This window comes from Notothenia coriiceps, unplaced genomic scaffold, assembly GCF_000735185.1.
Source record: "Notothenia coriiceps isolate Sejong01 unplaced genomic scaffold, NC01 NC01_scaffold00015641, whole genome shotgun sequence".
In the NCBI taxonomy this organism is placed as follows: Eukaryota; Metazoa; Chordata; class Actinopteri; order Perciformes; family Nototheniidae; genus Notothenia; species Notothenia coriiceps.
In genome coordinates, this window is record NW_011348342.1 from 43,421 (window position 1) to 57,643 (window position 14,223).

The 14,223-nt window shown below is 39.2% G+C and overlaps 1 protein-coding gene across 1 annotated transcript; it reads right to left on the minus strand.

The window, feature by feature from the left end:
* Positions 1-4,370: 4,370 nt before the first annotated feature.
* LOC104949070 (probable G-protein coupled receptor 151) lies at positions 4,371-5,417 on the minus strand. Its single transcript, XM_010775352.1, has one exon. The coding sequence runs from the start codon at positions 5,415-5,417 to the stop codon at positions 4,371-4,373; it is 1,047 nt and encodes a 348-aa protein (XP_010773654.1).
* Between the last annotated feature and the right edge of the window lie 8,806 nt (positions 5,418-14,223).

The following is a 14,223-nucleotide window of genomic DNA, read 5'->3' on the forward strand; positions in this document are numbered from 1 at the left end:
GTTTCAGAGTGGCCTTTTATTGTGGCCAGCCTAAGGCACACCTGTGCAATAATCATGCTGTCTAATCAGCATCTTGATATGCCACACCTGTGAGGTGGGATGGATTATCTCGACAAAGGAGAAGTGCTCACTATCACAGATTTTTTCAGATTTGTGAACAATATTTGAGAGAAATGGTTATTTTGTGTATATAGAAAATGTTTTAGATCTTTGAGTTCATCTCATGAAAAATGGGAGCAAAAACAAAAGTGTTGCGTTTATATTTTTGTTCAGTGTAGTTAAAAGGTCTATCGAGAGAGAGGCTCTTCAGCAGAATTGACGTGGCAACTCTCCCGTGCAGTCAGAACCTCTGGCTGCTGTGACTTGTGACGTGAATCCTCCGGCCGATACTTGTAATAAACCATCAGAGTTTTACATCAAAGCTCCAACTCTCCTCGTGTCTCTCTGAGTCCTGACTCTCCATTGCTACAGAAGTTTCCCTTACAGTCCACAATTATCAAAGGAATCAAAACCATGAAAGTTGTGAAAAAGAAAAGCTGAACCTCTTCACATGTGTGATGTCATTATGTCATGGAAGTGAACAAAGGAGTCCAATGGAGGCGTTTCGGGCAGTGGGGGAGTGTGTGGGAGAGACACTATACCTCCGGAGGGAACTTTTTAGCCTTTGAGAATCATTTGCATGAACAAAAACCCTAACCCTATATAATAAAGTGAAACCCCAAAAATCATAATAGGGCCCTTTAAATAGGATTTTCAATATAGGTTATTTTTAATGTAGCTATAAGGTTGTCAAAAAACTGTGCAAAAATGTACAATATTTCCTTTTGAAGTATACATAAAGTGACATCTGCTACTTAATCCTACCTTCTTGTTCTTCTTTTCCTTTTGCTGATCAAACCTGACTGCGTCTTCATTTAATATGAGTTCAGCTTTTGGTTGAAGTTGATGAGTTCAGCCTTCAGCAGAGACGGATGACCTTTGAACCACGTATGAAGGAGCTCACTGTCTGCATGAATGATGCATGAGATGGCTTTCATTGGTATATTTTTTACATGCACACTTAAGGGAGCTATGTAAAGCAGAAATGGGACCGTATGGACCTCATCCCCTGAAGGCAGTTCAATTTCTATTATGTTTAAATAGCCAAGTGAACCACGCATTGTTGCTGCTTACATACTGTAGCATTACATACCAGGATTCATTATGGCTTCTTTGATGATGGAAATGACCACTTACTGTATCTCTGAGAACATTTAACTTCTAATGAGATTGTTGCAAATAGTATCTCTTCATGTGATAGTAACATGAAGGAGGGAAAATTGATGATACTTGTGTCATATCGCTGTGGGTTATGACAAAGTACCCTGACCTCGACCCTGACTCCCTGCTGAGTGCATGGCGGTTGTCCGTAAAGTGCTGTGTCTGTGATCTGAGTCGTGTATTGCTCACACATGAACTAACACCATCGAGTCAAAGGTCAAATCACCATTGGGGTTCTAACCCAGTTAAGGCAGCAAACAGAATGGGGAGAACATCAGTAAACACCAATTAATTTCATTCTTTCATCATAGAATTGACTATAGCAAAGGGCCTACATTCTTATTTAAATCTCACCAATGTTACCATGAAGTTAAATCATGCTCATTGCACAACCACTTTCATGCACATTGGTAGGCTGTGCATATTGAGGCTTATATTAAAGGGGCCCTATTATGCTATTTGTGTGTTATATAGGCTTTTGTGCATATAAATGGTCTGCAAATGCTAAAATCCCGAAGTTCCATCCAGAGGGAGTTTCTCTCCCACTCTCTCCCACTCCTGCCCGAAACGCCTAGGTTGTTTACTTCTGTAACATAGTGACATGACTGCGTAACAATCACGCCTCTGTTGGCTAGCGCTCCGTCGCGTTGTAACAGGCGTAAGGGCGGGACATCTGTAAGCGGTTGATCAATCATAACACTTAACCAATCAGAGCAGACAGGCCTCTCGTTTAAAAATAAAGCACTTTTTGAACACTAAAGCATGTAAACATGTCAAACTATGTTGATTTTGTCTTTACACAAACCTTCCAGAAAGAAGACAATTAAGAAAATAAAAAAATTGAAAAAATTGAAATAGAACAATAATAAGGATACAAATATTTAAAGAATGAAAACATAAAGACAAAGCAGGCCACCACATCTTTAAATATCATATGTCACACTTTTATATAGAATTTGGGAGGGATGAAACCCTATTTAATGGTCACACATGCAGAGCACACAGCACACACAGTGAAATGTAGCCTCTGCATTTAACCTATCCTAGTACCAGGAGTCTAGTACTAGGAGCAGTGGGCAGATACTGTACAGAGCCCAGGGAGCAATGGGAGTGAGGGGGGAAGGGGGGTGTCCAGTGCACCACGGCAGGGCAGGAGGTGAACTGGGACCTCTCCAAGTAGCAGTGCACACTCCATATTTTTTAGTTCTGGTCGGGGACTTGAACCGGCAACCCTACAGCTCCCAGTCCAAGCCCCTACTGACTGAGCCACTGCCGGACATATAATACAGATATTTTAAACTGAATTTATAAATATTAAGGTCAACATACAATAAAGACTCTGCTATATATTTGCTCTTAAAACCAATCTACAAAGTATGGTATAAAAACTAAATCTACTTTTTGTACTTCAATGCTGCTGTGACTCTGTGATGTCTGGTATTCAGTGTGGTTTTATATAAAGCTCTATAAAAAGTGTGAATAATAAAAAAGAAAAGAAAAACCAAGTGACCCAAGGGCAGACTTTTGGAGACACAGTCTATTGAATAAATGATGTGCCGGATGAAGAGGGCTTTTCATTTTTTACTCGACCTATAACCTTTCTTTTCACTCAGGGAGACTAAAATGTCAAATCTGCCGCGGAGCCGGAGCCACAGGCGGCCGATGCTTTTACTGGATACACACAGACGATTAAAAGCATGTTTTTCTTTCCTTTTCTATTTTTAACCAACGCTGAAAGGTTAGTCTGTTAACGCAGGTCATGTGAGGGGGAGATGGGCAGCTTACCATCCTCTGTACATGATACTGTAGCATCACAAACATTAAGATTCAAGTATCTAACGGTGTCTGGATTCTTGTCTCAAATGTGTAAAATGTGAATTTACTGCAGAGGTAACTCAAACTACACGCTTGAGTTGTCACATAAATGCTTCAATGATGCCTCAGAGAACTTTATCACTTAATGTGTACTTATCTATCTGCCTTAATAGTTGAATATAAGCAATGTGACAATATAGGAACATTTTACTCCAATCATTCTAATATCAATAAACACTATGTAAACAATGTGCATAACACATTACAAAACTGTTATACGCACATATGAGTACCTTTAAAGTGTTTCTTAATGTATTTTCACCCAAACATATTTAACTGAATTGACCTATACATTAATCCATAAAATAAAAAAGTGTTTATTGCACATATAAGTTATAAGCAGATAAGGGAATTTTAAAGTTTTTAATAGTGCATGTTTACCCTCAGAAGAAACATTTGACTTAGCACTAAATTAATATTTTATGTACAGTATCTGTCAATATTTATTAATACTTAAAAAAAACTGATAAGTCTATTTAAAAGACACATCTATGTTTTACTCCATAAAATGTGTTAAACAACTGTTTACTTGAAGTTGATCACTTTTGGTATACTTTATGTTGATTAAATGCATTGCTTTAACTTTAAGAAAATGATACACTGTACTGTAGAGTTCTGAGTACTTCTTTCACCATTATGCATCGTGAATATGTTTTAAAATGTATGACTTTGAAATAAATACTGCAGAATGCACTTTTATGCCTACTTCTTCATGCTAAATGAGGAAAAGTAAAGAAAAACATTGACCAGTGTTTACACCACTGCTTACCAAATCTGCCAAAATGCTGATGACATGATTGACCTAAAACATGCAGCTGGATTAGTTCTGATTTTTAATATGGAGAAATGATCTCTGCATGTCATCTCATAACAATCACATGGAGAGATTTGATGGTTGAGTTGTATTTTATCCGTGATTAAAGTAGGCTGAGTGATTGTAGCTTTGATACAAAAAAAACAACAGAGCAGTCCATATTTGAGAATGTTTTATTATCCATGAACACAATCACAACTAAATATTACATAATGTCCTCAATGTTTACATTGGTTTGTACAAAGCTCCTCTAATACAGTTGATTTAAACTGCAGGCAATAACAGATATTCAAAAGAGAAACACTGAAATACTTTATTTCACATCTAATAACAACACAAACAGCTGTTCAACGAGGGTATGCACTGTGGGTCAACACACTAGAAACAAGCCGAGTAAAAAACACTTTTCACATCTGATTCTCTATAACATTTTCTCTTCTCTCTCCCATGGAACCGGATCCTGCTCAACCTCCACGTGCGTATTCCTGCGCCCTGTCCAAAAGTGCTCCACATCTGGGATGGTCATCTCCCCCTCCTGTGCGATTGCGTTTTCCACGGAGTTGGCCCCCACTTCTGCTCCATTTCCCTCCGTTTTTTGACACTTGTTGCTGGGAAGCTGCTTCGACCCTCTGCAGGACGCGATGAACCAGATCTGGACCAGTCCTTGGCGCACGTCGTCGTACATGGTCATTAGGATCACCGGAGAGAAGGAGCTGCAAGCGTAAACCATGACTTGCGCAAAGATGATCAAACCCACGGGAGGCTTGTTGTACCCTAGCCTGATCCAGGTGAACGTGCCCCACTCTGGCAGCAGCATGAGCCCCAAAGCTCCACTCAGACACAACAAAACAAGGGTGACTTTGCTCTGGCGCTGCGGGCTAGGTGCGTGGTTCACCGCGGTGTGCAGAGCTTTGGTGTAGTAGGCAATGGTGAAGATGACCGGCACCACATAGCATGCAGTTGGATAAATCTTGTAGAACAAACTCATGAAGTCGGCTGCACACGCTGGCATTTTGTAGACGCAAATAGTGTCTCGGGCATGAGGCACCAGAGAGGCGAAAAGCATCTGGGGAATTGGAAACATCATGGACACGACGCAGGTAATCACCACGGCTCCATGGATCCACGTTGGGATGTTCAGGGGCCCCGTGTTGGGACTGGGGACCAAAGTGTGTTTGGCTCTTGTTGTGACTGCAAGGAGTAAAGTTTTTGCAACCACACACGAGTGCTGGAACCAGTCCGTGGTGCTGCACACGAAGCTGCCCAGGGTCCAGGTTTGCTTGTAGTAAGTGATCGCGCGCACAGGAGCGCACAGCAGCAAGATCGCCAAGTCCAAGGAGGCCAGAGATGAGAGGAGGACTTTCACCTCGGAGCCCCTTTTGTTTCTAAAGTCACAGATCAAAATCAGCAAAACGAGCAAATTCCCAACTGCTCCGGACACGCAGATCCCGATGAGAACAACAGGCATGGCTGTCCTGATCTCCTCCCCCTGGAGAAGTTGAACTCCTCCAACGAAATCAAAAAAGGACCCATTTGCTGGTCGATTAATATCCATCTCCTAAATTATAAAAAATGCAACTTAAATGAAACGTTGTGTCTTTCAAGTTCCACTTTATCCTGCAGATGTGTACGTCCTGGAGGAAAAGAGAAAACAGAGGAGCTGCCCAAAGCGTGTTGGTGCTGAAATGCTTCCGATGCGGTCGTGATCGTATCAGCAAGTGGAAGAGCAGTATGGCAGGTAGGCTATTTCAAGTGCTGCCATTTAGCAACCACTCACGTCATATCTCACCAGTGTGCAGCTCCTGGCTGCAGCCAGTACAAATGTGAGCGCAGCCTGATGGGATTTACATTCAAAAACCTCAGAGGGTTAAGTTATCGCTCATAATTAAAATCTAGATTAAAGTCTCCGACTTTTACTTGAATCCCTGACAAATAAATATGCGCAGCCATACGAAATATGCACATTTATATCAGGCAATAAGAGGCAATGCAATACTCAATAAAGACAAAACCTTTTAATATTTCTTAATGTTGACTTAATGTATGCACAGTACCAAAAGTGTTCTCCTAAATCACTGACTTAATGGCTCAAATGTCTCTTACTTGCAAACTGAATTTGATGTTGTTTATTAAGTGTTTGAGGTCCTTTTAAAGGACGCTATCCATAACACATTTAAAAGGTGCTTTAAAGTAACTTCGGAAGGAAGAATACTGTTTTTTATGGCTCCCAAATGACTTGTTCAACTAAATTAAACACAGCCTGCCATAATGACCATTAGCTTAAGGTAGCTAACATTGTCAACTTGTGGTTTTTTCAAAAGTTAGATAGCTCCCTTTAACTTATTATTTTATTTAGTTACTTGATTAAGAGTTTTACCAAAAAAAGATTACAGGAAAACTTGCTAATAGGCACCTTTTTTGCCACTTTAGTTACAGAAAAAGCAACAGCTATTATGCATATTTTTTACATTACTTTGCAACCGCCAAGCGCATATGTCTCTGAAAAATATGCAAGACATTTTAAAACAAATGTTATTGGGATTTCCTGGCAACTTATTCTGAATCTAAATAATAACTTATCACCTGACAACAAATTACAAGTTAAAGCTAGGGCGGGTGTATTTTAGAAACATCTCTCCTACATTGGTGCAAAGTTACCTCAAAAAAAGACATTACACTAATTTACAGATAATCCTCTAAATCTAATGGGTTCACTTGACTGACAGGAAAGTTGTATTTCCACCGTTTGGCCACTATGAACATTTTCTTCCTTCCTTTCCACAAGTGGCTTCTCGATACAGAATATTACTCTCCAATGAGCTGTTGGAAAGCTTCGTTTCTGATATACGAGCATGCTGGATGATGGTTCCCTTGAAAAAAAGACTGATATTTTTCCATTGGATAGGCCTACTCGAATATTGCATTAAAAAAGACTCCTTGGAAAACAAACATTTATGATACTTACATGTCTTTTTCAGCAGAATAATCTCCACATATCCACACCACTTTTATGATTTTTAAAGCGTCAATGCAATCTTCATAAATGAAAAATAAACTCACTACAGCACGGTCACATGACTTCATCACTGTCGCTTAGCTAAAAGCAGCTAATATTTGGTGGAATGAAGTTTAGAAATCTCACTTAGCAACACCGTTTTTAAGATATAGAAATTCACAATTTGGCTCTTTACTGATGTAATTTATGTTGTGGAAGATCAAGTTTAAATCTATCCAGCTTAAGTAACCACCACAGACCTTATTTCAGACACCTAACATAAAAAAAATGGACTTGCACATTAGTAAACCTGAAGTATGCAAAAATACATTTACCTTTATTTTAGGACTCATGGCTGCACTGAGAAACTGAATGGCCAACTATGACTGTAACTGATGGTGGACTAACAACATTTTTAAAATGACATTGACGAAGATGTTGGCCATGGCCGATACCCTGCACGGAAAAGTCATTTTGAGGTCATACTATGACCGGTTTTACTAGAAGCTACTCACACTGTGATTCAAATATTTATGCATGAAGTTCAACGAATGTCAGGCTCATTACCATTTAAATACAGTAACCCCAATGCGTAAGTGCACGAAGCCGACTGCACCACAGAGCGAGACGTGTTTACTTGACATGAAGAGCATCCGGGAAGGGAGGGTGAGGGTGAGGGAGGTGGGGGGGAAGGGGTTGTATGCGGAGAGGTGAGGGTGCCCACTCAAATTCTGTCACCTCCTCTAAGAGGGCTGGTTGCTAGGAGACGGGAGCCACCATCACAGTATGGGGTTAGGAAGATGTGAGGTTTCATGAAGTAGTGAGAGAAACGGACGGGTACTGAGGAAGGCTTTAAAGCAGCTCTGGGGCTTCAGATGTAATGAGTGAATTGTCACAGTGGTCTGATTGCAGAGGGGAAAGGCTCCGCTGATATCTAGAGGTGGGATATAAAAGCACAAGCAGGGATTCTGCCTGCGGGCGTGCAGTAATCAAGGATGAATGATATGTTGTGTGCAAGGCTAAGAATAAGAACAGCTTTCAGCACCCACTGATTTCGAATCAGTGTGAAATACACAAATGTGACATTTACATCTGTGCTTCTTCATTTAGAAAAGATCATGTAATATACAGGACCCAACATGCAAATTATCACAACATATTTCTGGATATATAATTCATAATATAACATTTGTAAATAACTTTCAGCGTCACTGAGCAAGATTAAAAGCCCTGTTGTGCTCTTTTGGGTTTTCCCTCTCCTGTAGTGTGTTATAGGTTGTGTGCATGTAAAGGGTCTGCAAAGGCTAAAATCCAAAAGAGTGAACTCTCCCAACACGCTGACGTGTTTGAAAAAAGTGTCCTCTTGTATACTCTATGGCAGGGGTGTCAAACTCATTTTCATCGCGGGCCACATTCGCATAAAGGTTGCACTCAAAGGGCCGGCTGTAACTATATAAATATATTATATATATATATATATATATATAATAATGTATTATATTACATTATTGCCTCTGAATTGGATTATTATTGGATAGGATAATAACTTAGTAATTAACTACGTCTGAAAGCAGAAGTCCAGGGCAAATAATTGCAAGTCTCTTCAGTGGCGTGTCACAAAACGAGATGCATTGTGGGACATGTAGTTTATGGGCAACCTGCTTCTGTAACCGTATAATAAACGTATTATATTCTTTGCAAGCTCTTGCGGGGCCATATAAAATGAAGTTGCGGGCCTTGAGTTTGAGGCCCCTGCTCTATGGTATAGATTAAACATGATAAAGTGCTCTTCCAGTGAAGAAGTGCTTATTATCAGATTTTAACATGCTAAAATGAGATGGTGGACATTTAAAAACTGCTCAATAATTAGCATGCTATCATTGTCATTCTACTCATCTTAGTATTATATGGGAGTGAGAGCATTTGCCTCAAAGCAGTGCAAAACAGTCTCACTTAACCACCAGCATGGCAGTAAACTCTTAGTCCTGTATAATATAGTACATTATGGATGAATATCACAAATTGCTATCCATTCAAAAACTCATCCACTTGAGAGGGAATAAATAGCTTGAAGAAGTCGAGGAGATTCTGTCAATCATGATTTCAATTTTCCATCATAAGGTGCAATAATGTTTCTACCATTTGTCTATTTTAAAAAAGTAAGTTAGTCTGTAAATGGCGGCAGTATAGTCATGGAACAAAAATACTTTCTGGGCAGCAACCTGAAAAGATGAAAGTAATTTTGAATCGTGCGTCCGACTGCATTTACTGTCTGGTACTTAGACTTTAATTGTGTGGCTTTTCGTTTGTGAGAAACTAACTGAAAAACAGGAAAAATGCCCATGAGTTTATTTTAGACTCCACCACTCCGGCCTAGACTGAATCAGTATTGTGTGAGAGTTGGATTCGTCGTCCCCCTAAGGCTTTCACAGAGCTGGAGAAGGACAAAATAAGAACAACAAAAAAAATGATAGAAAGCAGAGGGAGGAAGTGAACAAAAACCCAGCACTGAGAGTATGAACTGCAGTAATGTTCCCTTTGGAGATATTCCATTAGTAGAAACAAAGATGAAGTACTTTTAGGACCACAGGGGTCTGTCCTAAAAAGGGGTATAAGAACCTTGCTGTCATACATTTCTATCCCAAATCCCTTGATGCAGAAAAGCTTTACAAAATATCAAAGAAAATAAATGCAGCGTCATTCAGATGGGAGATCAAAGGTAAAAGGTCTCCCCAGGTAACCGCAGACATTAACCACATTGTTATTGACATGGGGAATTAGCAATTTGGTGTTGATGTTGCGACCCTCTTTTACATGACTGCTTTCAAGTTGAATTCAATGTATTCGCAGACTGTTGGAAAACACAAGATCACAACACAGAATGGAGATATGTGAAATTAGGAAAACAGTATAAGATCTCCAAAGCTTGAGAATAGGAAAACTAAACAGAAAGTATTTAAAGTATATCAACACTTACTCACATTGGAAAGGGTAAATTTAATATATAGAAAAGTGCAGAAGCTACAAAACACCTTACAATAACCAAATACCCTACAACTCACTAATCCTACTAAATGGTCCCAAAAAAAAACGTTTATTTCATTAGTCTAAATATGGTTTGAAATATGTACGATGAAATAAACATATGACAAGGGACAGTAATGGATCCAACAACATGCAGTTGAGATTAAAATGACATGTTTAGAAGAAGCCTGGTATCTCATCTCAAATATTTCACCAAATGCTTTTTGGTGTTTTCCCTTTCCTGTGTGTAGGTTTTGTTCATGTAAATCAGGGGTGTCCAAACTACGGCCCGGGACCAAATGCGGCCCGCGGTCCATTTTGAAATGGCCCTCGGCAAATTCAAAAAGTATAATGTAATACAGCCCACAAATGAAACTTGAGCTTGTCGTATTGCACTTTTTATGTAAGCCCAACTTTTAAAGTTGGAAACATTTTCAAACAAATCTTATTTGATAAAAAAACTTAATTATATTAATTATTGAAATCTACCCTTCATATTTCCTCTTATTATAAACAATCTGAAGCTTCTGTTTTAAGGAATGAACTGCCAACAAAATAAACGAAACCCTATGGAGAGCTGTGATGTAGGCTTTTGTGTTTCTCAAGTATCAAGAATAACTTACCTATATTTGATTGATTTTGCCAACTTCTAATTTAACTTACTGTATGAGGCAATATACCTCACCTCTAGTGAGTGGCCCCGCCCTTCGTATATTCTTCTGTATGTGGCCCTCTGGCAAAAAAGTTTGGACACCCCTGATGTAAATGGTCTGCAAGAGGGAGTTTCTCTCCCCCCCCCCTCTTCCTGAAACGCCTCCATTGGACTCCTTTGTTTACTTCTGTGACATAGTGACATCACTAACACTTGCATTCCTGTTGGCCAGCGCTCCAACACATTGTAAAAAGGGCGGGACATCTCTGGGCGGTTGTCCAATCACAAGAGTGCACTGAAAGTAATTACAAGCACTTCTTCCTTTAGTAAGTGCAGGGTTTAAATGAATGTGTACAAATGTGACTCTACTCTAAAAATGGCTGCATCCAATGATAATGTTAATTACTGATTGCTATGCTATTTATTTTTCTGGAATAATGAATTCTCTTTTTATAAATACAATGTCAGAAAATAGTGAGAAATGTTTGTCTCCCAAGTTGATAAAAAAAAATAACATATAGTTGTGTCACTACAAAACCCCAAGTCATTCACTCTACATATGATATAAAATAAAGAAAGGAAGGAAATCTCCATTGTTGAGATGCTGGAAACGGCATTTTCCAACATTCCTGCATGAAAAAAAGTAAGAAAACATTTATATAGGCCCGCGATACGGCATTTAGACTTTCCCTGCAGCTTTTTAACGCAGCAGAAGATAGAGAAGGATGGCCTCTAACATCAAGTTGCTCCAAGGTGCTAGATTGACAGTTACCAAGACAACCTGTGGATGGAAACCACTCGACTTGCAGAGCTGCTATTGAGCCCTTATAATAAATGTCGTGCTCTTTTAAATTACTCCTGTGATATTAATGTGTGTTTGAGACGAGCTGCAGCACACATCTTCATTATTGTGCTGTGGGTTTATTTCAGGCATCATGCAAAGAGATAAATGACTCCCTTTAGCTCAAAGGGCAGACTCCCGCCTGCAAAATAGCAAATAATTAATGTCAGGGCTTTTTTTTTTAATAGTGCGTGTGGGAGGGGGAGCAGATCCTGCTGTTTTTCCCCCTTAATCATGAATACATAAAAATCCATAACGAATGCAAATTAAAAAGATTAATCCGCAGATACTGTATATGCTGTTTGTTTACGGTTAACTACTTCCATTGCAGGCTTTTAATTGAGTCATTATTTAATTATCCTCTGTTTGTATGCAGATGAAAGCTGCTACCTGCTGAGACTTCCTGCTGCCTCATGTCATCACAGATCATGGCATGCACACTGATCAAAACAACCTGTCAAAATAACAGTATTTAGTGTTTTTTAAATACAAAGTTATGCAAAAAACAGGGAAGTTAAGTACATCTACTCTGCTATATTTATGACTTGTACAGTGTGAGTGTTTCATGTTAAAGGTATTTGTACTTCACTTCATTCATGGAGTCACTTTGCAGTATAATGTTGTACTTATATATAAAACCTATAATTAGTTTATAAACTATTAGGCTGGTCATACTTTATTAAGCAACCTAGTTATCTTCTTCACAACCAGCTGCCGCATTGAAATACTGAGGATTTGACAAGAAATGTATGTGTTTTATTTAAACATTTTCATTAGTTCTAAATGTAATCAACCAGGAGAAGCCTTATGCAGATACAGTAAATGGAAACACTCCAGAGGTGTCAGGCGAAGACAGCAGGGGCACATTACATTAGGATTCAGACTATAACAAACATAACAAAGGTTAGATTTATTAACAAACATAACAAAGGTTAGATTTATGTGAATGTGCAAAAATGAAGGCTTGGGTCATTATATTGAAATCACCACGGGGGCGATTCGTTGATACAAAGCATCTTCGACACAGGATAAAACAACTGTCAGTCAAACTGCCTATCAACAAGATGTTTAAGGTCGGAGTCCTGTCAACAATAATGATTTGTGTGAGTTGCAGAATAACTGATGCCAGAGTGCCACCGTGTGACACAGGAAGGAAACACTAAGAAGATACAAATAACAACATGCAGCAGAACAGAAATAAAAAAATATAGAAGCTTTTCTACTTTTATCCAAGATATATATTTTTTGTTTTCCAACTGAGTTTATGTTATTCACCAAAGCAATGAATGTGAAGAGATACTGGGAAATAAAATGATTTCCATTCCCAATCTAATAATAGTAATTCACCATATAAGGCACATGTGTCAAACTCAAGGCCCGGGGGCCAAATCAGGACCACGGTAGATTTAATTTCGGCCCGCAGGATAATTTCTAATTACTATTAGATCTGGCCCGCCGGTATATTGCACGCACACCTTCACTCAATCCTGACGGTTTCCTCAGCTCAGAGCCTGACCCCAAACATTGATGAACTTGCACCCAAGATGAGATGCCAAGTATCTGGCTTAGTGTGCATCACAGAACAGCAAAATTAGTTTCAATGGATGTTTCCTTCTGCACTTTCTTTCTTGCGACAACAGGGCATAGTGCTGCGTACCGGTACGCCGAACCGGTACTGGACTTGTAAAAAGTTTCGGTTCAAGTCCGGTTAAAACCGGAACGTCAGGAACCGGTACTTACGTATATTCTCCTTTGTGTTCTAAACCATCTAAAACCTTCCATAGATCGTTTAGAACACAAAGGAGAATATACGTAAGTACCGGTTCCTGACGTTCCGGTTTTAACCGGACTTGAACCGAAACTTTNTTTTATCCTGATGATGGAAACTGAGCGCCATCGTGTGGACAGATCAGAAATTACACCTGCACAGGAATTCTGTCTAACATGTTTGACTTCATTCATGTATTGTATCAGATAAAGGATAACATTTTAAAGTAAAAATACGAATAGATTATATTTATTGACCCTAAATCAGGAAATGGTTTTGTTTACAAGGCATTGCACAGGAGTGATAGATCAAAAATAAACAAATGTATAAAATAGAGATATTATCTTATGAAAACACACGGTGTACAGAATGAGTTGGACCAGACCGCCAGTAATACAAACATAGGATACTGTCTCAAAAGAAGACTAAGGTTTAAGCCACTAGAGGGCAGCAGAACTGTAAATACTGTGTGTGTGTGTGTGTGTGTGTGTGTGTGTGTGTGTGTGTGTGTCCTAAAGAAGGAAAGATATTGCATTTTCATAAAAGAAAATGTATTTTTTTTATTTAAAAAAAGAACATGGATCACAGCTTGGTTGCTAGAGATTACCCGCTTCATGTAGTTTTATTAGCGAGCAACCTTTCTGAATAGATAACAGCCTTCTAAACCTATCGTACCCCTTTTCCACTCAAATGAGTCAGCTTCTACTCTTCTTCAACAACGTTTTACTCTTTAATGACCACTTTCTACTCTTCTAAGAACTTTCTACTTTATAACGTCAACTTTCTACTCTTCTGCTACCCTTGGCTCTTGGTGCCTGCCAGGCAAATAGTCGGTGTCTGACTTTAACCTGATTTCAGGTCAAGGAGCCTTAACAGCAGAAACATGAAAAACATGTTTGTAATAGGGCCCTGCTCCGAGTCCGAACCTCATCCCCCAGAACTTCCTTGGTGAAAAAGCAATATATTAGCTTTAGCATGCCCCTTCCAACCCATA